This window comes from Bombus affinis, chromosome 11 (assembly GCF_024516045.1).
Source record: "Bombus affinis isolate iyBomAffi1 chromosome 11, iyBomAffi1.2, whole genome shotgun sequence".
Lineage (NCBI taxonomy): Eukaryota > Metazoa > Arthropoda > Insecta > Hymenoptera > Apidae > Bombus > Bombus affinis.
Window position 1 is genome coordinate 1185636 of NC_066354.1, and position 27029 is coordinate 1212664.

At 31.7% G+C, this 27029-nt stretch overlaps 5 protein-coding genes and 1 long non-coding RNA gene across 18 annotated transcripts; 4 read left to right on the plus strand and 2 right to left on the minus strand.

Moving 5' to 3' along the window:
- Window positions 1–556: 556 nt before the first annotated feature.
- Window positions 557–10259, minus strand: LOC126922054 (E3 SUMO-protein ligase PIAS2). 6 transcript variants are annotated; one of them, XR_007712644.1, is made up of 12 exons: window positions 9586–10259; window positions 8631–8797; window positions 8283–8384; window positions 8018–8162; window positions 7628–7918; window positions 7446–7547; window positions 7076–7316; window positions 6576–6992; window positions 2204–2392; window positions 2088–2125; window positions 1302–1459; window positions 557–1137 (listed from the first exon to the last, which is right to left on the minus strand). XR_007712644.1 is itself a non-coding variant. In XM_050734246.1 (9 exons), the coding sequence occupies exons 1-9, from the start codon at window positions 9607–9609 to the stop codon at window positions 6257–6259; spliced, it is 1698 nt and encodes a 565-aa protein (XP_050590203.1). In that variant the 5' UTR covers window positions 9610–10239; the 3' UTR covers window positions 3830–6256. The 6 variants fall into 6 exon arrangements, 4 of the variants coding, with proteins under 4 accessions (XP_050590203.1, XP_050590204.1, XP_050590206.1 ...); XR_007712643.1 differs by having other exon boundaries at window positions 1302–2392; XM_050734246.1 differs by lacking the exons at window positions 557–1137; window positions 1302–1459; window positions 2088–2125; window positions 2204–2392 and adding an exon at window positions 3830–6465 and having other exon boundaries at window positions 9586–10239.
- Window positions 2454–5559, plus strand: LOC126922055 (acetylcholine receptor subunit beta-like 2). 2 transcript variants are annotated; one of them, XM_050734250.1, is made up of 12 exons: window positions 2454–2601; window positions 2771–2928; window positions 3031–3075; window positions 3163–3272; window positions 3358–3538; window positions 3678–3834; window positions 3925–4052; window positions 4121–4296; window positions 4393–4545; window positions 4608–4732; window positions 4982–5094; window positions 5283–5559. In XM_050734250.1, exons 1-12 carry the CDS (start codon window positions 2550–2552, stop codon window positions 5490–5492), a joined length of 1608 nt encoding a protein of 535 aa, XP_050590207.1. In that variant the 5' UTR covers window positions 2454–2549; the 3' UTR covers window positions 5493–5559. The 2 variants fall into 2 exon arrangements, with proteins under 2 accessions (XP_050590207.1, XP_050590208.1); XM_050734251.1 differs by having other exon boundaries at window positions 2461–2601; window positions 4620–4732.
- Window positions 10260–10529: 270 nt separating the features above from the next.
- On the plus strand, window positions 10530–15079 carry LOC126922051 (DNA polymerase iota). 3 transcript variants are annotated; one of them, XM_050734243.1, is made up of 3 exons: window positions 10530–11140; window positions 11202–11393; window positions 11526–15079. In XM_050734243.1, the coding sequence occupies exon 3, from the start codon at window positions 11576–11578 to the stop codon at window positions 13301–13303; it is 1728 nt and encodes a 575-aa protein (XP_050590200.1). In that variant the 5' UTR covers window positions 10530–11140; window positions 11202–11393; window positions 11526–11575; the 3' UTR covers window positions 13304–15079. The 3 variants fall into 3 exon arrangements, with proteins under 3 accessions (XP_050590200.1, XP_050590202.1, XP_050590201.1); XM_050734245.1 differs by having other exon boundaries at window positions 10530–11012; XM_050734244.1 differs by having other exon boundaries at window positions 10530–10864.
- Window positions 14894–19184, minus strand: LOC126922078 (uncharacterized). Its single transcript, XR_007712650.1, has 2 exons — window positions 18501–19184; window positions 14894–15189 (listed from the first exon to the last, which is right to left on the minus strand). It is a non-coding gene; the product is annotated as an uncharacterized LOC126922078 (long non-coding RNA).
- Window positions 15818–17846, plus strand: LOC126922072 (chymotrypsin-2-like). Its single transcript, XM_050734278.1, has 5 exons — window positions 15818–16272; window positions 16400–16559; window positions 16640–16889; window positions 17023–17160; window positions 17568–17846. Exons 1-5 carry the CDS (start codon window positions 16155–16157, stop codon window positions 17715–17717), a joined length of 816 nt encoding a protein of 271 aa, XP_050590235.1. The 5' UTR covers window positions 15818–16154; the 3' UTR covers window positions 17718–17846.
- Window positions 19185–19299: 115 nt separating the features above from the next.
- Window positions 19300–25947, plus strand: LOC126922045 (tripartite motif-containing protein 2-like). 5 transcript variants are annotated; one of them, XM_050734222.1, is made up of 12 exons: window positions 19300–20274; window positions 20799–20840; window positions 23074–23236; window positions 23328–23501; window positions 23581–23784; window positions 23869–24117; window positions 24179–24365; window positions 24510–24946; window positions 25021–25203; window positions 25287–25394; window positions 25498–25636; window positions 25704–25947. In XM_050734222.1, exons 1-12 carry the CDS (start codon window positions 20255–20257, stop codon window positions 25940–25942), a joined length of 2145 nt encoding a protein of 714 aa, XP_050590179.1. In that variant the 5' UTR covers window positions 19300–20254; the 3' UTR covers window positions 25943–25947. The 5 variants fall into 5 exon arrangements, with proteins under 5 accessions (XP_050590179.1, XP_050590181.1, XP_050590178.1 ...); XM_050734224.1 differs by lacking the exon at window positions 20799–20840 and having other exon boundaries at window positions 19303–20274; XM_050734221.1 differs by lacking the exons at window positions 19300–20274; window positions 20799–20840 and adding an exon at window positions 20858–21576.
- Window positions 25948–27029: the final 1082 nt, after the last annotated feature.

Below are 27029 nucleotides of genomic sequence, written 5' to 3' on the forward strand. Positions count from 1 at the left end.
TTTGTCCTATGACTCATGTGCCGCTACAATTGTATCCGGTTATCTCAATAAATATGAAAGTTTGCACATTAGTTATCACGCAGATTTATGTAAAGCTAGCATATTACCAACCTTAAACGCTATGTCCAAAGTTCGCATTCAGTTCGGTCAGTTCGCCACTCAAAGTGGCTTTATGAGAACAAAGGATTAGGACTGTGTGCATAGCTATTACGGTTACAAGTCCCAAAGCTAATGAAAACAGGATTGTAATTAGTCCAGCAACAATTATACATTTTACGTAAAATAACCTTCTCCACTCGCCTATAGTTTCTCGACTATGAATTTCTAAATAATTTTATATTTAAGGAAAACAATACAGCCAACAATTACTACCTTGCTTTATTAGGAAAGATCGCAATATAACTCGAGACCATAATTCTATTTTACAATTAATTATAATGTACAAATCATCTATAGAATATAAACTAACTAATGGAAAGGAACAGAGAAAACAAACAACTGCCAATTTTTCTCATAGAACACTGGCGATAAAAATCAAGATTTTCTGAAAATGATGTCGTTACTCAAAGATTTTATTCTCTGGCGTGATACAAGATGACCGAATAAAAAACCGTGCTAGAATGACCAGCAGGTTCGGTGGACTGGCGCATCTCGCGCTTACGTTTCTTCCAGTAGAATAGAAGAGTGGGTGGAGAATAGACACAGTGGAGGTAGTAAGTGGGCTAGTAAGTCTCACGATAACAGTTATAAATGACCCTCTCGAAGCACGGCGCCGTACCACCCAACCCTCAGCTATGCGCCAGACACTGGCTGCTCCGTAATCTAACACATGCCCGGACAATATAGTCGTAAAAGGTACTAAACAAACATACGCTAAGTGGCCTGGTCGCCGCGTGTGCGCAACTATACCACGGCTGTTTACGTATCCTTGATCGATAATCGTATATACGTGGGATATTGTGCGGTCGCAAGTCGATCCTTCCTAGGAGGGCTGTTACACTACGGATGCTACTTTTGTGAAGAACATACATCTCCGTTTCAAGCGTAATTTTCGCTGCAACATGTCCGAAGTACTTTACACTTCCGCAGTTACTCCTTTGACATAATTACGATGTTTTCTAGACACGCGACCATTGTCTGAAACATGAACGTGGTTTTCTACTGTGATCGATGCTCTAGGAAAGGCTAGAGGATTTTTCTACTTTACGAGATGCTAAATTGACAGAGTTGAGGATTCAATTCAATTCTATGAGCATTGTTATAGATTTTTATAATAAAACCTTAATCCACAATGGACCTACTCTTTTACGAGTGCTGCTTGGAGTGATGTCGATGCTCTACCCTTTCTTGCCTATCGATTGTTACGCTCCGCTTTTAATTAACCTCTTACGAGCGTATAGCGTTAAGTAGGTTGTCTTTGAGTGTTCAATTCCTTTCCTGGCAGTTCCTATTGATTGTACTTGAAGAATAATACACAAACTGTTAAGTATATATAAATAATATTCTCTTTCTTTATAAATTTGCAAAAATAAGAAATGTTAGATGATAAATATATATTATAAATTATATATTATAACAAAATGTTCAAACATTTACAATTAATTTAATTATATAAAACAGCTTACAAGTAAATCAATGAAAATTACTTCCTACAAACTTGCATTTGGTAAACATTGCGTCTGATAAAAGATTGTACGTATTGAGAAAAATGCACGTCAAAGTGACTACGAAACATATAAAAAATCATAATACAGTACACATCATTTTACCATAGAAGAAAGGATGTATCGAATATATTGAATTATTAGGTACCATGAAAAATATCTCTATCGTAATTATACTAATAAAAAATTTGTATAAAATACAATTTCATAATGATGTTCTGTGAATAGTATTCCAAAAGAATTGCAAAGGTGCATCTGGCTTCTACTGCATTATAGTACAGAGTGCGCTACCTGACGAACAAGATTCATACAATGTCGGTAATTCATTTTTAAGAAATCTGAATTAAAACGTTCAAACAAATAATATTTGCTACCTAATTAAAATACAAAAGTAAAAAACAACTAACAATTCATCTTAGTTACCTTTATGAACGCATTGAAACGAATACAGCTTAAATCCACTGAAACAAAAAAAACGAAGACAAATCTTAAGACGAAAAATGCTTGTACGTGATTTGGTACAGACTGAAGGCGCCAACCTATGGACGATTTGAAAAAGATGTGCGCGCATCGTTAATGCGCATGCGCTAAGATGTGAATTTGTAACAGACGAAATACATTGAAGTGCAAACTGGAGCAAGTGTCATGGCGCTAACTTCGGATATCGATTTTGGTCCAGTGGGATGCAGAACGCTCATTTTCTACTGATAAGGTTTTCCATTTGTTACCTGGAAGAAAAATATCTAATATGATATCGATTCTTTTTACATTTAATTAGGTTAACTTAAAAATTATTGTATATGTGTGCATAGGTGAAAGTGTTTTTACTGGGAGTGGTCACTGCCATCTCAATCTTACACAAATTTGTAAATAGTTACATTTAAAATGCGAATATTGACGTTTAGTATTCTTTTTAATGTCCTTCATATTATATTCGGTAAGTGTTTCACCTTTTTACATTGTAAGTGGTTGAGAATCATTTAAGTTTCTTAAGAAATATATCGTAATGTATGTTTCATGTTGTCATGTGATTTGGATGCGATGAACTCGATTGTTCTTACATAAAAAGTAGAAATTATAACTAAAAAGATTTATGTTTCTTCTAGGTGCTATTGGGTTAAAAATTTACGAGGCAAACCCTGACACAAAAAGACTTTATGATGACTTGTTGTCGAATTATAATAGACTTATACGTCCTGTGAAGAACAACACCGAAACCTTAACAGTAAAGCTTGGTTTAAAGCTCTCGCAGCTAATTGAGATGGTATAAAGTCATATTTTGCGATTTTGGTTTTTTATTTTGGATTTTTTTTTTTTTTTTTTTTTTATTGAATAAAGGTATTGTTAATATTTTTTTAATTTACAGAATTTAAAAAATCAGGTGATGACTACCAACGTCTGGGTGGAACAGGTAAGAGTTCCTGAAGAAATATACCATTATAAATATAATATATCATTATAAACATATTTTATTCACTGCCGATATTATGCATTTTAGAAATGGATCGACTATAAACTACGATGGGATCCAGAAGAATACGGTGGCGTAGAAATGCTATACGTGCCTTCCGAAAATATTTGGCTACCAGATATTGTCCTATACAATAAGTAAGTTTTAATGTATGTTACAACTTATTAGCAAGTATTGAATTTCATAATCATAAAAAAACATCAATTAAATATAATTTCATAGTGCCGATGGCAATTACGAAGTAACGCTTATGACAAAGGCTACATTAAAGTATACCGGTGAAGTGTCTTGGAAACCGCCTGCGATTTACAAATCATCTTGTGAAATTAACGTCGAATATTTCCCATTTGACGAACAATCGTGTATTATGAAATTCGGCTCATGGACGTACAATGGCGCTCAGGTTATAATTAAAAAATGTCGTTAATCATAAACAATTTTTTTAATACAAATCAAATAGAAATAAATTAATTTGAAGATACAAATAATTGACGTTAATGTTATTTACCAAAAATATACTTTGTAAAAACTTTTACTGGCAGGTGGATCTGAAACATATGAAACAAGAAAGTGGTAGCAATTTGGTTGCAATAGGAATAGATTTAAGCGACTTCTATTTATCAGTTGAATGGGACATTTTAGAAGTACCGGCATCCAGAAACGAAGAATATTATCCATGTTGCACAGAACCCTATTCTGGTGAGTAAATAAATATATTTGACATCAATATTAACATACAATTTATACAACGATACGAAATGTAAGTGCATTTTGACATAATTCATACAGATATTACATTTAATATTACGATGCGAAGAAAGACGTTATTCTACACAGTCAACTTAATAATTCCTTGCGTGGGTATTACGTTCCTTACGGTACTTGTCTTTTATCTACCAAGTGATTCAGGTGAAAAAGTAAGCATTACAGAGAATAATAAATAAACGAAAAGTTATTTATACTGCAAAAAATTGAATTTTTGCAGGTATCGTTGTGTTCTTCCATTCTCCTCTCGTTGACGGTGTTCTTTCTACTATTAGCCGAAATTATTCCACCAACGTCACTAGCTATACCACTTTTAGGAAAATATTTGCTATTTACCATGATTTTAGTCACTTTGTCGATATGGATTACCGTATGCGTTTTAAACGTTCATTTTCGGTAAACTAAATTCCATCGTAATAATTCCAGATTAAACACTAATTATAGTATCCTATTTATAAATTACCTAAAGTTACGTATAAATTTCTTATATAGGTCTCCATCTACGCACAACATGTCACCCTGGGTTAGACAAGTATTTTTAAATTGGATGCCGCGTCTTTTAATGATGCGTCGAACGCCGTATTCAACTCCAGAATATGATGATACGTACATGGATAGTGGATATACTAATGAAATAGATTTTAGGTAATTATACTACTGTTTATCGAATCCTAAAATAGAAAACTTTTCAGGAGTATACATTACAGTTTTCCTAATAGTGTTAGTGATTACCCACTGGAATTAAAAGGAAGTCCAGATGGGTTCGAAAGTGTTACCTCGCAGTATAAAAATATACGAGAAGACGATGCCCGGCATATACCGCATGCATCAGGTAAATATTTAAATTACTCTACAATATGTAATATAATTGATACAAAATTTTATTAATCAAATGTATTGCGACAGTGCATTATATGACACATATAAAGAATTACATGACAGTGATTGAAATAAATAAACGTGTATTGGAATTAACAGTAACCCTATAATTCATGGATGTATATAGCGCGGCACGTTATATTACAATTAATGTCATGTAATAGTTTCTGAAATGTATACTAACAATGAGATACTGTTGCAGTCACTGATAGTGAAAATACGATGCCACGACACTTGTCCCCCGATGTCATATCAGCTTTAAAGGGTGTGCGTTTTATTGCTCAACATATAAAAAATGCAGATAAGGATAATGAAGTAAGTTGATCAATAATTCAATAATTCAACAATTCATTGTTTGAATATTCATGTTTTACTTTTGATACTTCTCTTGACAATTTAAGGCTTCAATTCTAAAAATTCTTTTTTAAAAATAGTATATATATATAACTTCTCGAAATAATATATGATACATTTTTCCCTCATATATTTTTTAATATTTCCAGGTTATAGAAGATTGGAAATTCGTAGCTATGGTTTTAGATAGACTTTTTCTTTGGGTTTTTACATTGGCATGTACTGGTGGAACACTTGGCATAATATTTCAAGCACCAAGTTTATATGATACAAGAGAACCTGTGGACCAACAACTTTCTGGAATATCGTTTCGCAATTATATGTATCCAAATGTAAATGCGGCTACGCAAGACGAATAAACTTTGAGATTCGTGGAACATATGACTCACGTATAAAAACCATAATACAAAAGTATTAAATTATTAATATTCTATTTATATGAATTTTACCTATTTTATTCCTTATAACTTTAGATCGAATTTCACAAACAGAAAGTCTATAGCAAATATAGTCTAAGCAATTTTATTAACCCTGATCAACTAAGAAACTCAATAAAGAAACAATTTCAAGAGGACTCAAATTTAATTACATTAATAACGCTAGTAATATAATTAACATATTTATATTAATATAAATATTTACACCTTTTATTTTCCTCTTTCATTTACATGTCAAGGTTAATAAGAGGCTTATACTACAAAATAAAAATAGCTTTATTATTTTGGATGAAATTCCACAATGATGTTTTCGATAATGAAAAATTATACTAAGGTATCTTATTAGTTAGATTGAGTTTGATTTTCGAGACGTTAATTTACATTTTTTTCTTTCACCAATTAAAATAATATGCAATCACTCCCTCCCTCTCTCTCTCTCTCTCTCCCTCCCTATATATATATATTGATTATACAGAGGAATGCTAAGTTGTTATAGTTAAAAAGAAATATTATTTTGCTCCTTTCTTTTTCAGTTTTAAGTACCAAAAGTAAAAATGTCATGAATTCACTTATACTTAACTTTATGTAGTAACTTTTTTTTTAAATGATCACAGAACTAACAAAATTTTAGTTTTTGTTCTGTACAAAATTTGGCAATTTAATAGTAGCAATAGATGTAAAATATTCTATTCTAAATCAATTATCATCAATTCTGGTGATTCACTTGTACTGCTAATGGAGCTAGTTTGTGACTTCTTTGGCGAAGAAGTACCACTAGTTATCTTTTTTGTACTTTGTGTTGGTGTGGTACGTTCATCATCGTCATCACTGTCTGATATTAAATCAATAATAACAGCTCGTTTCTTTTCCTTTGGAGGTGTAAGATTGCTTTCATCTAAACAGTGATATGATTACCCATTTATATGTAAACACTCATAAACATAAAAACATTTATTTTTAAATATGTCATATCTTTACACATATTAGAATGAAATAAAATCTCACCGAGGTCGACTGTATCCACATCGATTTTACGATCTTGCGAATTTGTAATAACTTTCGTTTCACTCTTCTCCTTATCCTTTTCTTTCTTTAGAACCAAATTTTCCCACGACCCATCTTGCAATAATTGAATTTCATTTACATCTGGTAATAGTTTCTTAGAGTTCAACACTTCTTGAAAGTAGCCATCGATAACGAGATTATCATATAACGCTGACTTATCACAAACTGGGCAATTCCATGTTGGTTTTCTTTCATTCATTTGAAGGAATAGGGATGCATCAAAACATTGTAAATGTGAACATGTTGATGCACGACATGGTGTACACATTCGCATCTTGCCTAACGGACAAGCTAACGATACTCTAAGCGATGTTGTCGCTATTTCACTATCCGCATCTTCGTTAAGTTTCTCCTTAACTAAAAAGATTATTTCAAAAACATTATTTCAATAGTATTCATTTTCAACAATACCAAATAGTTCTAACTACATAACTACTTACTTAAACCTCTTGTATAATCCGAATGTCGAACTCCCCTACTTTTTAACCTTGATAATAATTCAGCACTTGAAAGCTTTCGAACTAAATATATCGCAATTGCGTATCGTCTGCCGTAGTCTGCCGACCACGTTACGTGAATTTGATTCGCTACAGTAGGAGATAATTTAACTAGAGGACTAATATTGACAGGCCGTGGCGGCCTCTTTGGTTCTACCCCCGGCTTATTAGTAGGTATTGGATTCTGAAATAAAAAAATAAAACATTTCATTTGTGAAACATTTCATTTTACTATACTATTAATTTAGGGTAAAGAAATAATATTTTCATGTGTATATGTATATGTATATTCTTTATATTTCTGTCTACTAACAGGTAAAGGACACAGTTTTCCATTAACTTTTACTGCAATGCTTGGTGGAAAACAGTCCTCCTGTTCACACGATGTTTCTTGCAAACAAAACCGCATCTGTATCTAAAATAGCCATAACACAGATTATAGACTCAAAAATACAAACATAACATTAAGAAACAAACTCTCCCTGTAAAATGTACCTGTACTGTGTAATCCATTTTACTTCCTGCACGACAATCTCGTGAACTTGCTACATCTGTTGACTGCTGTGGTGTTAGATGAAACATAAATGTATTCTCTTGAAGTCTCATAGATCCTTGAGGCATTAAACTAGATGGCTTCAGCAATTCAGCCAATAAATCAAAAAATGGTAGCTTTCTAAGTCTAACATCTGGATGAACAGGATATTGATTTCTAGGTTGTATTTGCAATGGTGATGGTAAAACTTTTGGTGCATATGGATATGGATTATAGGCTGCACTTGTTGTTTGCTGAAATATTAATATGTCATATGAATATTAAAAAACCACTACAAAATTAATATAGAGGTTTTATACAATTTTATATAAAAATTACATTACATAACTTACTTGCGGTGTTACGTTGGCATATGCTGTTGACTGATAGACTGGATTTGTTCTAGGTGCTTGAGGTAGAGATGCTTGATGTGCAGGTGGTAAATCCTTTCCACTAGAAACTGAAGACTGTGACTGTTGCTGTTGACTGATTGCTTGTCTTTACATTAATTACAAGTAAAAAACAACATTGTTAAATATATCTTATATAATTAATTATATAAGTTCTTCATAAATTTATTTTCTTTTTGTTGCCTATCTCTTTGTTCTATATATTTACCTTGTTGTGTAATAATTTCTGGAATGCATGTTTTGATCTATTTGTGGTTCCCCAGAACTACCTGTTTGACCATACATTTGATGTGCAGCTAATTGATCAGCTCTAAACAAAATTTAAAGACAAAAAATAAGTCTGAGACTTTATCTCAATAATCCACTGACATTTATAATACTTAAAGTATAACAATATGCCATAGTAGATATAAAATGAAAATCATTTTCGACACTTTACTAAAATAAACAAACAAATAAAATATTTAAAAATTTCATAAATGGTGATAGAGGTAGTTAATGATTTAGTACAATCTGCAAGAACAATTGTATTGTCATTAATAAATCTTATACTCACTGTATGGATTTATATAATTCACGTATTTTGAGCTGAATTGGATGGGATCTCAAACGTAACAATTCTAGTGCACGTGCTTGTAATTCGTTCTTTCTACCTGATTTATTTCTACCAGCAAAACCAAGAAGCATCTGAAGTTCAGACACTCGAAAACTCAATATCATATTCTGCAATCATAAAATTATAGCATGCATACATTTTATATAGTACACTTATTCTAAACTGTTATTTTGATAAAAGAAAAATATATTTTATAAATAACAATGTATTAATAAAAAACAAATTAACATTTAAATTTATTATCAATTCTATTTATTTCAATTCAATTACATAATAAACATTTTATCTATTATATTGGCTTGTATAAACATAATTGCAGAAATACGGAATAGAATTTGAAATACCAGGCATAAAGATCATACTTCAAGTTTTCTATTCTAAAGACAATCACACCACACACATAGAGTATTTTCATCCATATCCATATTGAATGAAAAAAATACAATAATGAAACAGAATTTTTTTTTGCAATCATAGATAATATCATTCGTCCAACAATATTTACAAATAAAATACATATGATTAATAACAAAAAAACAGTGAGAACGATTTTAATTTAAAAAAAAATATTTAGGTTACCTGTGATTATGAAGATATTGACGTTTTTTATAAGCTTTATTCGGTAAAGGCAACATAATTATAAGCACAATATATCGCAAAAAAATTCTATTGATTAATCTCAATATTTCACCGAAGAAAAAAATAATTATAACAATAATGAAGAAAAACACGCTTAACAAGTACTAAGCGTCTAGTAATATAATTCACTGACGCAAATAAATCGCTGATAACCCGGATATAACCACGACAAATTCACAATGCAGACCTGCCGACTTTTCTCTAAAATGTCACACATAATCTAACTGCACTGCACCACTTTTAATACTTCACTCACCTCTAATTCTTTGGTCTCCGCCATCTTCTTAGACGATTTTTTTTGCGAAGCCGTCTTGTCTATATTATTTCCAACTTTCAATACAAAAATTCTCCTACCCCTTACTTATTCGAGTTGTTTGTATCGCAACTCGCTTCTATATTTTTCTTGCTTTTTAAGTGCGAGTATCGAATAATACTATTTTATGGCGCGAAATTGATTTTTACATTTCAATTTCGAGATCGTTTTAAAAAATCTAACTTTTCTAAGAAAGCTCAATTCCCATAAAAATTTTTAGTTCAACCGCGTGCGATGAAGTAATTATCGATATTTGACACTTCGTTCGTTCGAAATGCGAAAAAGGGTTTTCCAAGATGGCTGCTAACAATTTATTTGGAATTCAACTTCAATTTGTATAATTCAATAAATGTACATTATAATAATTTTTTTGTTAATTAATGTTGGAAAAAGAGCTATAAAGGAGGTACTAAAGTTTCAAGAAAATCATAAATTCAAGTTATCTTCGTCTTCTTAAACTTTTAGTGAGTTTACACGCGGAGGAAAATCTTTGAATATATTTGTTGGTTATGTTTCATCTATTAGATTGCAAACATCCAACCAAACCTTTAGCATTCCTCTGTAACTGACGTGCAATGTAAAATGTTTTAAAAATATATAAAAATTTCAAATGCACATTACGATAACGAAACACAGTCATATATTAGGAACACAAGTGCACAATATGATATAAAACCTACCAAATTTTTTGGAGTATCTATTTTTACAGTAATTCATCTTTACTATATTCTTGATATATTCTTACTAAATGATCTACAATATGATTGGATTATATCTAGGGCAAACATAACTTTTATTTTAGATTTTATCTATGTATTTTAAATAATTCCCCTAGTTTATTTTAAATATTATTGGCTATCACTTCATGAAAACGCACCATTATGTAAATACGTGCTGCATAAAAGTCTGTGGTGTGCTGTCTCTAGTGAAAAATATATTTGTATCATAAAATGATGATACGTGCATCTATCTTAAAACATTCATGTGCACCAATATTTAGAATGCAATTATAAATACACACACACACACGCACAAAGTATCTTTAATAATTCAAAACATGGCTACCATGTGAAAAATAAATTAGTCGCATTACAGTTTGTAAACAAATTTCTATTTAGTTTTTACGGTAGTTTTGTTTCGTGCTAGCAGTCGAAACTTATCAGCAGTAAAAGGAATATATTTCTTCAATGAAATTTATAAGAAGCTCATGTGGCTTTCAGAAGTGAGTCATTCGTGTTTTTTAACAGCTCCAACTACAAATTAATGTCCGTTCAATGTGATCTAACGGATTTCTGGAAAATAAAAATATATCTATACGTTAATATTCTATGTGTTGTGAGATACAGCTTCCAAATGAACACTAAATAATGGTAACCTTACTTTATGATCTAAGGAAAGTTCTGAGAAATAATAATAAACTATTTTAATAGCCATGCTATGGAGTAGTTTATTTAAGAACGAAAATGATAACTTGTTATACAATTATAAGTCTCCATATGTAAGTTGAAAATAGTAAACAGTTTGTATGTTTTGACTGCACAACTTAACCTATTTTTTAGATATACGTCTGCAATTAAACATATCGACAAGTAAACACTTCTATATTCAAAAATTATTGTAAAAATTTACGCTAAAGTGTGTTAATAACGTGTGTGTAAATAATAAAGAAAAGTACTCTTTGTTAATGTCATGAATAAAATGAAAATCTGCACTTAAGGATATATTTTTCAACAAATTTGTTTTTGAGAAAGGTAATAAACTGATTCTATTATTTGGCTTTATTCACTGTGTTGATAATTGTAATATGTTAATAATGACAATTATTTATAAATCATTTAGTTTTATCGTTTATAATGCTAATTGAGTATTTATTATTATTACAGATTATACTATGTTGAAATATTGAATAAGTCACTGATGTGATAAAGATTATATGTATAATATTGTTTGTAAATTGACCTCAATGGATTCTATTGAATTTGATGCAATTATCAGACATCCGAGAACCATAATTCATATAGATGTTGATTGTTTCTATGCTCAAATAGAGATGCTTAGGCATCCAGAGCTAGAAGGCAAACCATTGGGAGTGCAACAAAAAAGTATAGTAGTGACAAGCAATTATTTAGCACGAGAACATGGAATAAAAAAATGTATGTCAGTACAAGAAGCTTTACAATTGTGCCCAGAATTGGTGTTGGTAAATGGTGAAGATTTAACAAACTATCGTCACTATTCTGCTAAAGTACTGGAGATATTGCATCAGTTTACTCCATTAGTTGAAAGATTGGGTCTTGATGACAATTTTATGGACGTAACTTCTATTGTACAAAAATATATGAATTCTGGAAATAATTCAGAGTTAAATTTAAGTATTAATATGGAAGATGAAAATCCAGTTGGTAAAGTATTTGGTCCCTCCGAAGAAGAATGTCCTTGTGGCTGTCATGCTCGATTAATTATAGCTTCCAAAATTGCAGCAGAAATAAGAGAACGAATTTATAAAGACTTGCATATTACATGCAGTGCTGGAATAGCACATAATAAGCTTTTAGCAAAACTGGTGGGATCATTGCATAAACCAAATCATCAAACACTAGTATTCCCATGCAGTGCACCTATGTTCTTGTCTACTATAGGATCTGTATCTAAAATACCAGGTGTTGGGCAAAAAACTGCGCAATTGTTAATTTCCAACAACATAAAAACAGTGGATGATCTAAGAAAAACACCTTTGGAAACCTTAGAGATGAAAATTGGTATTGACTTAGCACGAAAATTAAAAGATAATGCCGAAGGTATTGACGAGACCGTCGTTAAACCAACAGGAAAGAGACAGAGTATAGGTTTAGAAGATGGCTTCAAGAGTGTTTCTTTGGTAGCTGAAGTAGAATCAAGACTAGGAGCACTTCTGAGAAGATTAACAGAATTAGCTATGGAGGATGGTAGAATTCCTATTGCTATGAGATTAACTGTTAGGAAACATGATTTTAATAAAACAACTTCTGGTAAAAGAGAAACTCGACAATGCGCTTTACCGAAACACCTATTGCCTTCTACAAAATCTGGTGTTTATGATCATGCTAAAATGTTGGCACTAGCAATGAAACTATTTCACCGTACTGTCGATGTTTCTAAACCATTCCATTTAACTCTTTTAGGAGTTGCTTTCACGAAATTCGAAGAGAGATCTTCTGGAAAGAATAGTATTACATCTTTCTTGCGAAAACAAGTCGCTGTCCAGTCTGTTCTAGATATAAGCTCGGAAGAAGGCGTTTCCGACATTAATCTCGGATCACCAATGAGCGTAAATCAAGATAGTAACGACGGTTCTGCGATGAGTACCACCTCCTCTCCAGTTTCGAAATCAATAGGTGCTAACAACCAAAATGCGGACGATGATGTATTGAACGAAATAGAACCTTTACCAAAAAAGACTAGATTGGAAGTATGGTTGAGTGGACGTAGAGAATCTCCGAGCAACGAAATGGCTGATCTTCGACTCAGTCCTTCATCACCAATGCAATTATCTCCAAAAATTGATGCGGCAGTTCTTAAATCTTTACCCATCGATATACAAAGAGAAGTGACCCGTTCCTGGCCGACGACTAGTAAACCAAAACCCAATAATATACTTAAATACTTCATAGCCAATAAGTGACGGAGTTCTATGGCCTAGAATATAATATAGCCATCATTATGTACACACTTACACACCTACAATATTGGATGGCAGCACCATGTGATACTATGAATTTAAGTTACTAAATATTTTAAATCAATTTACGATTTTGGGTATTAACTTTCTGTATACACATATTTTCTAGAACATTTACATTAAATGAATGTTAATATAAAGTAACTTTATCGTATAATTTTGATCATTTCATTAAACATCACTAAAAAAAGACCAATGTGAATTTGCATAACACAGCTATATAAAACATATTTTTATTCATTTCTTTTTGACGAAATCAAGCACAATTGATGCTTAAATTACCTAGAATAGTCGGACTTTTTTGAGTTGCTTTGCATTTAAGGTGTATTTACAAAAGTGAAAGAAAATGAAAATGTAAATTGACTATCAATGAAAAGTATTTCTATTTAAGTAGAATTCTTTATTATAAATCAAAGATAAAGTATTGTAAAATAAGTTTTATTTGCATCTTTCACACATTCAATATGTATGTTTTATATGATCCTTAATACTATCGCGTATTTCTTAATGTTTAATATTGTTCGGATGAATAAAAATTAAGATTAAGTAAGTTAAATACTTTTGTATTAGAATTATGTTCTATATAATTCGCCTCTTTTTTTTTTCTCGCTATCTTCACAATTATTTCACTGTGAGTATTTCAACGGCAGGAAAGTATTTTTTTTACACTTAACTAGTGTGCGTGATTGATGCACTTCCAAACGTAATCCGTCTCGTTAAACGAGGTGCTGGCATTTGATTTTGTACGTACTATCTAGCTATTAAATTATAATTGTATGATTTAAAGTTTAAAAATGAAACGAAATAATGTTTATATTTTTATTACTATCGATGTTATTCTATATGTAACGGGTGTTACAAAAAACATGCCGTACAGAAATACTCAATCGCCCCTGGCGTGCTACTGGTAAGGAGCATCGTTAGAATAAGATAAGCGTAATTTATAATGTATAGTTATATTAAAAATATTAGACAATCATAAAGTTTTATCGATTCGGTATGGTACAAGGTGAATAATTATAAAATACGTTTAAGCGAACACGGATAAGACAAAACGAAAAAAAATAAGCCAACGATTTACGCAGTTTCAAATTATATTATATTATACACACGTTTACTTTCACACGATTTACCGAAAAGCATATGTGCATTAAAGCGTGATCGACGGCAAGTGATACTGAAACAGTAGCTTTTGTAAACGATCATACTTACATAAGGGAACGGACAATTTATATATATATATATATATATATATATATATATATATATATATATATATATATATATATATATAGCTCGAGTAATAACAAAATAAAAAAATATATATATTATATTATATTATATATATATATACGCGATGAAAAAAGTTACTTATGGCCAAGCTTTTTTCTATGTTTATTTATTTTCTTATATGCACGGGAGAAGCGGTACAGTTCTGATTATTAACTTCTGGTTGTGAGATATATGAGTATTTTATAGGTATATACCACGGGGAATATGAGCGGTTGCGACACCCATATCCGTTCGTCAATGTCGAAGTTCCGATTAATTAGAATAACACGCAATAGCTCGCACTTCTCAGATAATTGCGTTGATAGTATTCAAAAATTAAAAGCAGCCAATGCAGAATGAAGTTGAGTTTGATTTTTGTACAAGCAACGTTACATCGATGGTTCATATTACCTCTGATTCATTTAAATAAAGGAAGTTCAAGTTATACGTCTTTGATGTCCTCTTCTTTATTATAATATATTCCATTGCGTTAAAACATCCTTACTCCTTGTCCATTTCACAACTCATCCAACATCTTTTTAAACCACACCTAGTAGCTGAAATTATCGAAGTAAATCATCTGAAATCATATGTACATCTCCACTCAAGTTATTAGAAATGAAATAGTTTCTGTTTACGTATGCGCCTCTATAGGCATTATTGCTCCAATGTAATATAGCGATATTTAAAAGCAATATGAATTTAATTTGAGTACACAGTGCATTCGTGTATGACGACAGAATTAGACTTTTACCACTACCATACAATTTGAATGAGGCCAATCACCCAGTCACCGTCTCTGAATGGAACATAATCAGGGTGAGTCATGTCATAATGGAATAAATTGTGCAGCTTTATGCCTTTTTAAATTGTCCTGCGCGCTCTTTTAATAAGGCTCTCGGATAATCCTCTTTGAGTCACTGATCGACAAAGAAACATGAATCGGGCAAACCAAACATGTAATTATTACCACAAGTCGTAATTCTGAACTATTATGGCAAAACTAATTTGTCGCCATTTTTTAACTCTTTAAAGAATATAGTGTATCAGCAGGCGTGATATAGTTAAAAAAGAAAATATATCTTAACTTCTAATGAACTACAATTTCATCTCATAAAAGTAAACAGATTAAAATATACTTTAAAAGCTATTTCATTTGTAATTCTTAAAGGAGGTGAATATAAAACAAAAATAAGATTGGTGAAAGTGAAACAAGACAAAAATAAGATAGAAATGACACCTATTACAAATATTTTCCTATGTTGGCCCATGGTCAAAAAACCCCTATCGAGAGATAAAAGAATAGATTTTGACTAGAATTGCTAGTTTATGACTGTTCTCCTCTTAAGTGGTAGCGGTACCCGGTCGGTCACGAATTTTCTTCGGTTTTATCGCAACATACGTGAGATACATTCGAATAAGCTTTTTTTTGTAGGTAATATCTGACCTAAATTTAAATACTGGCCAGGTGTGTTTTTAATTCCCACGGTCATTAAAATTACTTGGTATAAATACTCCTGAAATGTGTCCAGTATACCAGATTGATAGCTTATTCGTTACAACAAAAAAAAAAAACAAGTGTCTTAAAATGTTTTTGTTTCTTTATATCTTCGCCATTATAGCAATACTTGAAGCATCAGGTAATGATTCTATTTAAAAAAATTAGCATTTATTCGTAATTGAACTTTCAAAATACAACGACTTAAAACTGTAAATTAAATTTAAACGCTAGTGAGATGTATTATTATATAAGATTATTAAATATAGCCGCAAGTATAAATGAAGTTCCAAAAATCGTCGGCGGTTCTGTAGCAGAGGACGGACAATATCCGTATCAAGCTTCATTACGTTACAAAAATCGTCATTTTTGCGGAGGATCTGTACTGAACGAGAGATGGGTACTAACAGCTGCTCATTGTTTATCAAGGTAGATATTAATTCAATTCCTGCAGAAAAAACTAGGTACCTTTTTCTTTCACTGCTTATACCTACAACCTATCGTTTTAGTTTCAACGATACGTCCATAGCTGTCGTGCTTGGTTCCAATACTTTAGACAAAGGTGGCGACGTGTATCAATCTGAAAAAATAATTGGCCATCCAAAGTACAGTTCTATATTGATTAGAAACGATATCGGACTGATCAAAGTGGACAAGGACATCGTTTTCGGAGACAAAGTGAAGCCCATCGCGTTACCTAATGAAAACTTCGGCAAAATAGATTATCCCGCTGTATTATCTGGTTGGGGAACTACTAGCGTAAGTACCAACTATTGTGAATTATAATTTTAGCATCTTTCTTTTATCAAAATAATTATATTCGTTAATTTTTCTTTTTCCTTATACTTGAATGGTTGTGAATGCGGTACCAATTACATACAAATGATTAAAGTATCCCGGACAAACGCCGAACGATCTATATTACATACAGCTAAGTGTAATCGATCAAAAACTATGTTTAAACGCCAGCTTCCGTGTCACCAACGACAATATCTGTACACTTAACAAGAGAGGTGAAGGCGCTTGTCACGTAAGTGCATTACGTCTAGTACTCGAGAAGAGAGCCCTTTCATGTCAAAGGACCCCTCAACTAAAGCAGCACTTTTTTTTCTTATTTGTCGCGAAAACCGTGTCGTCGAGAGTGTAACAACGAGCATTTAAACGACTATTAAGTTTCTCTCACCTAGTTCGAAAAAAATTACTCGAAGTACGCGGAGGAAATTCCAACCTTCTTGTTGTTAGTTAGATCGAATGTTTGATAAAATATTAAGCTTTTACGTTAGTATTATGATTTACAATATGATGCACACTTATCAATATACTTATATATATTTGCAGCTTGCAAACATTAGTTTATTTTATTAGTTAAGGATGAGATATTGCTCTCTCTTTTTTTTCTAGTAAATTATATATATTGAATTATTTATCTTCAAACAGGGTGATTCCGGTGGCCCTTTAGTTGCCGACAATGAACAAATTGGAGTTGTATCCTGGGGAATACCATGTGCAAGAGGTCGACCGGATGTCTTCACCCGTGTCTACAGTTATATTGATTGGATCAAAGATCACATAGAAAATAAGAATTAGATAAGGAGATGATTGAATCTAATTAAATTACTGTTAAATGAATATTACATGGTGGATTATGTATACCTTCGCACTTTGTGATTTCTCGAAGAATACAACTATGAAATAAATCATTTAATTAATTACAAATGTGATATCTTTCTTTAATGTTACTTATAAGAGGAGAAAATGTTAAAGCAAGAAGGGTAGTCCAAGAACTTTTAAAACAAAACTGTAATCTGGGCGAGAGACTAAACAAACGTGTTCCGTCTTAATAAACGAAGACATCGCATTCGTGCATTAGCAAAGTATCAATTTACCTAGCAGTTGTTCTGTTCGTTTTATACAATTTCATTTCCAATATACTATTTGCATTTCTTGTATGTTTTTCACATTGCATGATAGCTGTAATTTATGTTAAGTTATATACGCTGCAGTGCGTCCTACGCTTATGCAAATACACTTTAAGGTGACACTAATTTTGCGGCTCGTATGCACAAATTAATGTCACACGTACCTAATTCGTTGAATTAGATAGAACATTTAGGAAGCTTATAACATTTATACGGAAAAATACATGATTTGTTATAAGCACAGTTAGAATTAATTATAAACACTTAATATATATCTAATACTCAAATACCGCATAAATCTTATAAGATAAATCTTAAATCTTGATTTGTAATACATACTTTTGTTTCATATTTTATTATTTTATTTCTCACTATTACATGTATAGTCTTCCTTTAAAAGGTCATGCATTCGCTAAATTTTAAGAAATTAAAATAAAGATGTTGAACTTACGCATATTCAATCCTTGAAAACGAAGTGATAAAGCTTTATTAAAGTTAGAAATTTATTTCCGCGTTAAAATTGTGTGACCGGTGATTGTAGAGAGCGGAAGAATAAAAGGTATCCTTGATATTAGAATGCAGTAAGAAATCTTCAATCTTAATTTCGGTCAAGCGTCGAATAACCTGAATTCAATAGCGCATGTCCGAATTGTATGCATCGAAAATCGTTTCAGGACTAAGAAGGATGCTGCACGTAGTAATATATCCTTGGAAAGTAAATTTCGGATATGCATAAGATTTCAAAATTATTATGTATTTCACCGACATATAAAATATTTTATTGATACTATTTAATCAAGTAAGAACATAATTAATTGAAGTAATAAAGGTTCTTTGTGATTAAAATCTAACAGAGATCACAATACATTTATAAACCCCTCTGGCTACACCACTGGTAGCACTTATTCAAAGATTGCCAACATCGAGGCCAAGGATGCGCATTGCTACCCCGACCTCGCCAATGTTTGCAAAGCACGTGTAATCTATGACAGATTGCCAATACTCGAGGTGCATCGGATCTAAAATAAGTATCAAGTTAATGCAATAATTTTTTTAGGAAATTCGATGAAGAACAATGATAATTTAATAGAGTGAGAAAGAAAACCCTGGACCGTGTACTATAACTAGCGTTTATCTGTAATGAAACGTATGACCTAAATCACGCCGCGCACGCGCCATCAAGCAAGGACAGTTTCGAGGGTGTGCTTTCATCCCCTGTTTCTCGTGTCTCGCGAATTTCTCATTGCCTGTGCCTGTCCGTGTGATTTTGTGAGAAAAACAGAGTGCCGTGAAAGACGAGGACCGGTGGCCGTGCCACCTGCTGGAGCTTAACGTACATTGTCTGAAATCGATATCGCCATCCTTGTCTTTCGTCTTAAGAACGTCATTCTAGTAGTTTGCAGAAGAGAAATATGACCGCGATGGAAACTGTACACGGGGGATTGTGTTAAGAGTGGCAAAACCTTCGATGTTTGTAGTGGGAAAAAATAATGAATGTTGATCTGGCACTTTTATTAATTAACTACGTAAAAGCTCTGTAGCAACTGCAAACCGTTCGGACATTGTTAACAAGATAATTCAATAATCTGCGTGCTAAAGTATCGAGTGTGTACAAGACAAAAATTTGTATATACGCAAAACGATTGTCGAAATCGCGATATTCATTGACCAGAAAATTGATGAAGATTGATATACTGATAAAAATTATGTCACGTTGCCTATTCGCTATTAGCCAAAAAGTGACTAGACACTGATCAGTTTCGGCTCGTGACATGTATCGGAGATGCATTTATATCTATATTCATCGATTTCATTGTTTACATTTACAAAGTGTGAGAACGAGTATTAAATAAAATCTGCAAACGCATATGTTTATCGATATCAATGTGCACGCCTTTAACTCCTGACATCGTACAATTCTTTTGAAACTAAAAAGGATATATAAATGTTTTATTATGTCTCGGCACCTTCTATTCGTGATAAAAAATCCGACACTGAACATTTGAACATAGCTTGCTAGGAAATGCTGTTGTAAACAGTCGTATGATATTGAAGATCCTGCCGTACTTGAATCGCTGTATCATGGTGCTTTATTAGTGTGCATATCACGCCTGTGTAAGATCCTTAGGACGCCATAAATAATATATCGCGCCAATACATTGCTTGTATAAAAATAACTTATCTGAGTTTATCAAAGGAAGCTTCATGAGCTGCTGTCCATTCATGTAAGTATGTGACGAACTTTCTTAAGAGACGCGTAAACATCTACAATATAAAGTTTTATAGAATTTATGTGTATCTATTATAGTATGTCACTCGCATTTTAGGGGTTGATAAAAATGGTAAAATAAAAATATGGTCCTTTTTGAAACGCTACATGATATATATTAATTTTTGTTTTTAAACAAGTTGACAATCTTTGTAAAATGTAAAATGAGAAAATTTTCAAGAAACAAACTTACATAAATATCTTCTCTTCGTATTTTATTTTTCTTAGCCCCTTCGTAAAAATTAATAGAACGATACAATTGAACTTGAACGATGAAATTTATCTACTTTTTTATCATTTTAGTTTCTAACTCTCATTCAATAAATTTTATTTTTCAATAAAAGAAGTTTCTAATCAGATAAAGTTATCGTATGATTGAAATCGTGAAAACTTAAGAAACAGGTTCTAAATATATTATAAGGTGAATGTAATGCTGCATATAGATGAGAGTTTCTGAAAACATGAAATTCGTGACTATAGGAAACACACAGCTGTCCGAGAGGCCGGCTGTAGCAAGTGCATGTAAGTAAGCAAAGCATACACACATCAGACGCTACACCTTTTAACGGGCGACTGCGCAGTAGACAATTCAGCCAGCTATGTGGCCGTGTACCTCGCACAAGCATACCAGGCATTTCTCCGTCTTTGTATCGCCGTTGGTGTTGTGCGTCTCTTTACCCTTCAGCAGACGCGTGTATCTCTCTTTCTTTATCATCGCTTTCTCCTATATATTTCTTCTCGCTCTCGTGGCAAACGCTTGATGGTACGCCAATACTCAGGGACGTATGACGCGGCGCGTATAACAAACTTCGAATTGAATATTATCTCAGAACAAAACAACTTTTATTTTGTGCATCGTAAACGCTACGCTTAATCGTTCCACGTAGATTATAATGTATTAAAAAATTCACACACGAAAAATAAAGCATTTGTCAGTGTTATTTATTCACTAGTATTCGCGACAAAAATTCTTCGTAAAAATACATTTATCTATTCAATCTACTTATAAACAGAAAATCATTGGAAATCGTGATACGATTCGAATCGATCGAATCGTTTGAAATTATTGTTTTTAAACGTTTCACGAAGATGGTGGTATATCGGCCGAAGGAATTCTCGCAGAAACATAAACGACGAAAGAAAGAAATGGCATGTTGGTAGGCCGTAGCCGCGGGCACCCGCATAGTATACGTATTATTTCGTCCCTGGTAGTGCTGCCGGCTGTGGATGCAGGCGAGAACGTGCGCAGCTGTAAAACGTGAGTCGCTGCGCTCCGCAGCTGATGCGGTTCGTTGTTGTCCGTGTTTGTATTTGTTTGGAAAAATGCGACAGAACACTAACGAATTTCGACAGTATTATTACTGCCATTTGAACGGACTAGGCACGTATGTGATTCGGCAAATATATTGCGAGTGATAGTGACGCACAATAGGGCAAACATTCGAAATGACATCAAATATTTGCAAAAATAAACAATTTCAAAAGTGAAGTAAAAATAAGTTTAAACTTCAACATTGTTGAGTTCAGGATTGTCCTTTGCATTTGGCTTTTAATATCATTTACGAATTACATTTGTAACAAGTTGTTCAGAATACAAAAATTCATCTTAGTAACAATTCCCGTCTCGAGGACAATAGGTATTTCGAAAGAAAGATAGACAAAGAGTTTCCATCGGCATATGCTTTGTACTCTGTGGCTCCTTTGCGAGGAAGAAATTGTGAAAGAAGTGTTATGTTTATTGACAACATTTTGCGCGAACGTGCGTTTTATTCGAAGCAATAGATATTAATTAAAAAGCAAAGAACAATGCATTGTGTCATTTTGCCTGAGAATATTGTAGATATAAAAAAAAATTACACGTAGAAAGTTCCTTACTTTGATGCCTCTTAAAAACACGATATTTTGTTGTTGATATGTGCACATATTTTGATATTTAAATTCGCTAGCATAGTAGGAATTAAAAGATGCGATTTACACGAAAGTTATTTGACGAACCTGTTTGTGTTATTCTGTTCATCTGATAATAAAAATTTATACGAAAAAAAAAAGAAGTATATTCTAAGCGTGCACCGACACTCCGCTAAAATGTGTGTAATGTAACGGATGTATATATTTCTTAAAGCAACGACAGGGCTAACTCCATTATGGAGGCACTGCGTTTAGCTATACAGTGAGTTTATTATTAAACAAATGTTTTTACGAATAATTTGTTTTAATACTCTTGATATTATGGAATTTCTTTTATACTTAATCACTTGCTATGGTCAAAAGACCAAAGTGGACTGCGAATGTCAAAATGCACTACTTGATCACGATTGATAAATCGGTAAACTTTTCCGACACCCTATATAATTTTTATTTTTAAGGAATTATAAACAGATAGAAAGTGATACTGTCATAACAATTAAATATGTATCATATATTGAAATCAATTGTTATATACATATAAAAAGTTGCTTTATATATATAAATTTATTATGTTATTTAAATAACTTTTTATATTTAAATACATTGTAGCGATAATATCCCATATTTCTTATTATGTGTAATGCCTGATATATTAATAAATGAATAAATCAGTATTCTTCAATAATATTATTAATCTTTTTTATATTTTTCAAGATCACATATGTATATAAAGAATAATGTTTTATTCAAATATATTTTAAATATTACAATTGCATGTGAAATTTCTTTATAAGGACAAGCTTTTTTATTTACTATAAAGTAAATAAAAATATTTAATTTTTTGCAGGACACGGCTAGGGGAGAGGATGGTTAGTATGAGCTCTATGCTCGTGGAAACAGTTAGTATAAACTATGAAGATTTTAATGAAAGTTTTTTAACATGTGGCACATGTCTTTGTGTTTATGATGGTGGAGAACATACTCCTAAATTATTACCATGTTCACATACGGTAAATGTCATATTAATATTATTTATATTTATTAAATAGTAAGCTTTTAATGTAATGAGATAGTATATTAGCTGTTTGTTCATACTTACAGGTATGTTTACACTGCCTAACAAGAATTGCTGCGTCTCAGACTCGCGAGACCGGTGCCTTTCGATGTCCTATTTGCAGAGAATTAATAACAATTCCTCGTGGTGGAGTAGCTGCTTTACCACCTAGTTTCCTAGTGAACCAATTACTTGATCTCATGTCCAGACAAAGACGGGAGGTTTGAAACAATATTTTTTATATAACTTCACTTTATATGTTACTGAGCATATTATGTAAAATTTTTATTGATATTACAGGTTATTCCAAAATGTTCAGTCCACATAAATCAAGAATTGTTATTTTGTGAAACATGCGATACAGTATTTTGTACAGTATGTACAGGTGGTAATCATGCAGGAACATCTCCAGGATGTACTGAGCATACTATCATACCATTTAGTATTGCAATAAAGAGGATGTCTGAGATCTTGCTCTACAAAGCCAATGAATGTATATCCAAGGTAATAGTATATCTTTTTCACGAGTTGAGATTTATTAACCATAGAATATTATTGTATTTATAAATAGTATTTTGCTTGTTCTAGTTAACACAAGCTCAAGATTCTGTGAATACAGAATTACAACGTTTGGAAGCTTCAACAGAGAGGTGTTTGAGTGCCGTAGATACTGAATTTGCTGAAATTATATCAAAAATTGAAAGGAGACGTTCAGAATTACAAGCAGCTGTTACTGCTGCTGCAAGAGATAAGAAACATGTGTTAGAGGAACAACATGCTCTGATAGAAGCTGAAAAAAATAAAGTGCAACGAGAATGTGAAGGCTTACAATATCAGGTATAGTATCATTAATAAGTCCATATTGCATATATAATAAATATGTGTATAATTCTTAAAGGTTGAAGTTCGAAATATTACACAAAGAATTGGTAGTTTATCAGACCAACTCGATGCGGCATCAGCACTTAGTGAACCTAAAGAAAATGCTTTTATAACTTTTGAATTTAATCACAATAATGCTCTTTCTCAATTAGAGGAAGCTCTTAATAACTTGGGAAGAGTACGTTCTAGTACAACATTGCCAGGTACCCTGAGGATTGATAATACAGTAAAGTACCTGCTTCAAACTTGTTATTTATTATTATGCAAGCGTTATTGCTTTATATTTTTAACTTACAGTTCATGAGAAAGAATTATTACTTATAGTGGTAACTTATATTTTATAACAGGGTTATGCAGAGCCCGGTTAAAAGACCCCGCCATAGCGAAACTGCAAGCAGCTGTAATAGTAGAAACTATTGACTATCATGGACATCCTAGAAATGTTGGAGGAGATCTTATTACTGCAGAATTAACCTTAGCAGATAGTATCCATTCAGAAAACCAAAGTTCCAATATTGATACTGAAATTGTAGATTTAGAAAATGGTACATACGAAGTATTGTTCCGACCTCCATCTGCAAGCCGCTATATCTTAAAGTTGTCAGTTTTCGAGCGGCCTATTAAAGATTATCCTTTATTTTTTGATGCAACTGAACATAATGAACCTATTAAAATATATGGAAGACGAGGAATTGGAAAAGACGAATTTCATCAACCAGTTGCAGTTGCTGTTGATGATGATGGCATGATATATATTTTAGACACTGGGAATTCACGTATAAAGGTATATTTAAAGTTATAATGTATTTAGAATGATAAATATCCCAGTTGTATTATAAATAATGTTACATTTTTTAGGTACTCAATTGTGATTTGGAGTTTCAAAGGCATATAATTAACGAAGGTCTTGAAGGACGTAGTTGTACAGGAATTGGTATTTCTCAACAAGGTATTGTTGTTGTCAATTGGAGAACGAGAAGAGTAACTGAAATGAGTTCTCTAGGAGACACTATTAAATCTTTTTCCCATAATGCATTTCAAGTTAGTATTGTCTATTTTTAAAATATTTTTTGAAGTCTGCAGCTTGTTTAATTATTCATCATATTATTAATTTTGTTCTGTAGGAACCCATTGATGTTGCAGTAGATAAAAGTTATGGTCATATACTTGTTGCAGATAATGGTCAAAGTTGTGTTTTTGTATTTGATTCTGATGGCAAAATTCTCTTTCAGGTTAGATAGTATTTAGTTCTTTAAATTCGTTATTACTTTTAATGTTTCTCTGTGTTTATTATACTCGATATTATATATATGTATTTTTAATATTATTTAATAGGTTGGAAAAAGAAGTACATTCAAATTAATTACTTCTGTAACTGTTGGACCTAATGGTGAAATCGTAGTTGCTGATAGTCGTATACAAGTATTTTCCGCTAAAGGAGATTTTTCTGAGGAAATTTATTCAGAAGGCAAAGGTAAATTATAATTCTATGTCATTCTTATGAATTAACTGTCATATTTGACACCTATCGCGTGTTGCAGGAAGAGGTACTTATGGAGGCCTTGCTGTTGATGCAGAAGGCAGAATACTTGGAACTCGCACCGATAAAGGTCGCAGTATAATTCAAGTTTTAAAGTTAGGAGGAGGTAATATTTTAACTGAAATTGATTCGCATAGTTCAAAACTACGACGTCCTTCAGGTATTGCGGTACTACCTGACAATCACTTAGTAGTTGTAGACTTGGGAAATGATTGTATAAAAAAATATAGATACTGGTAAAAACAGTTGAGTTTCAAGTATCAAATTTGTTGTATGTCCAACAAAACTAATTCATTCATCGCAGACATATACCAAATATATATTTAATGTAGCTTAAATTATTTGCTTCTCTAAAAGACTTTTTTTTAAATAATTTTATGTATCAGTTTAATATCTATATTTCTTAAGTTTTTCATCTACTGTTTTTTAAAGTTATAGAGTTGGATCAATCAAAATAATTTCTTTGATATATATATTGGTGATATTTAATAATATAAGTGTTACATATCAATCTATGTGTGTAATACTCGTATGAAACAATATTAATTTATTTATATTTTAGATTTTACGACGTAAATTGTTTTCCTACAATAAAACAGACTTGATTAGTATAATGCAATTTATAGTGTTTCGTGTCATGTTTACTAATTTAATTTTTTATACTAAAAAGTAATAAATATGATTTTTTTTTTATTTTTTGATGTTTACCTTAGTTGATGTTGAGACATATTGTAATACATATTTTACACTGCCATAGTCTAAATTCATAACAGTTATCATTAGAGTCCATTTATTTCATAGAAATGTATGTGTATAAATGCAATAGTAGATTATTGAAATTTATATTTAAAGAATTTTATTTACGGCAAGTTAATTTAAACGTTAAACGAAAGAATTCCGCTTATTCACAAGACTTGAGATATTGTAGAAATTTTTGAATAGAATCTTTTATCTCCTATATTTGATTCTGTTTAAAAAAGCAGATCATTTATATTTATTAATGCCATTAATGTTGAATGAAAAATAGCAAAAATTAATAATTTCACAACTAGTGAAAAATGATTTTGTAATTACTTTTGACAAGTAACAAAGACGACGCTCATCATAAGATTAAAGTGTGTAATAAAATTAATATTCAATATTTTCTTTGATAAAAATTCGAAAAATATTTTTATATAATTTACCAAAGGAACTTTTCCGTTAATTTCTTTTTTTTTATTTATAAGTGATATTTCTTTCATTTCCACTGAATCCGTCTTACATTCTATATGTCCTTTTTTATGGCATTCTAGATTTTTGTAATAAGAGTAAAATCTTATTTTGTGAA

Excerpts from the sequence above, each read along its gene's own strand:
- LOC126922055 (XM_050734250.1), top strand. The coding sequence starts at position 2,550 with ATGCGAATATTGACGTTTAGTATTCTTTTTAATGTCCTTCATATTATA. Across the intron at positions 4,053-4,120 it reads CAAGTGATTCAGGTGAAAAA|GTATCGTTGTGTTCTTCCAT; the intron begins GTAAGCATTACA and ends GAATTTTTGCAG. Across the intron at positions 5,095-5,282 it reads ATGCAGATAAGGATAATGAA|GTTATAGAAGATTGGAAATT; the intron begins GTAAGTTGATCA and ends TAATATTTCCAG.
- LOC126922054 (XM_050734246.1), bottom strand. The coding sequence starts at position 9,609 with ATGGCGGAGACCAAAGAATTAGAG. Across the intron at positions 8,385-8,630 it reads GAATTATATAAATCCATACA|AGCTGATCAATTAGCTGCAC; the intron begins GTGAGTATAAGA and ends AATTTTGTTTAG. Across the intron at positions 7,317-7,445 it reads GAAAACTGTGTCCTTTACCT|AATCCAATACCTACTAATAA; the intron begins GTTAGTAGACAG and ends TTTTTATTTCAG.
- LOC126922051 (XM_050734243.1), top strand. The coding sequence starts at position 11,576 with ATGTATAATATTGTTTGTAAATTGACCTCAATGGATTCTATTGAATTT.
- LOC126922072 (XM_050734278.1), top strand. The coding sequence starts at position 16,155 with ATGTGTCCAGTATACCAGATTGATAGCTTATTCGTTACAACAAAAAAA. Across the intron at positions 16,273-16,399 it reads AGCAATACTTGAAGCATCAG|CCGCAAGTATAAATGAAGTT; the intron begins GTAATGATTCTA and ends TATTAAATATAG. Across the intron at positions 16,560-16,639 it reads GCTGCTCATTGTTTATCAAG|TTTCAACGATACGTCCATAG; the intron begins GTAGATATTAAT and ends CTATCGTTTTAG.
- LOC126922045 (XM_050734221.1), top strand. The coding sequence starts at position 21,470 with ATGTTGGTAGGCCGTAGCCGCGGGCACCCGCATAGTATACGTATTATT. Across the intron at positions 23,237-23,327 it reads TATTACCATGTTCACATACG|GTATGTTTACACTGCCTAAC; the intron begins GTAAATGTCATA and ends TCATACTTACAG. Across the intron at positions 25,637-25,703 it reads AATTTATTCAGAAGGCAAAG|GAAGAGGTACTTATGGAGGC; the intron begins GTAAATTATAAT and ends CGCGTGTTGCAG.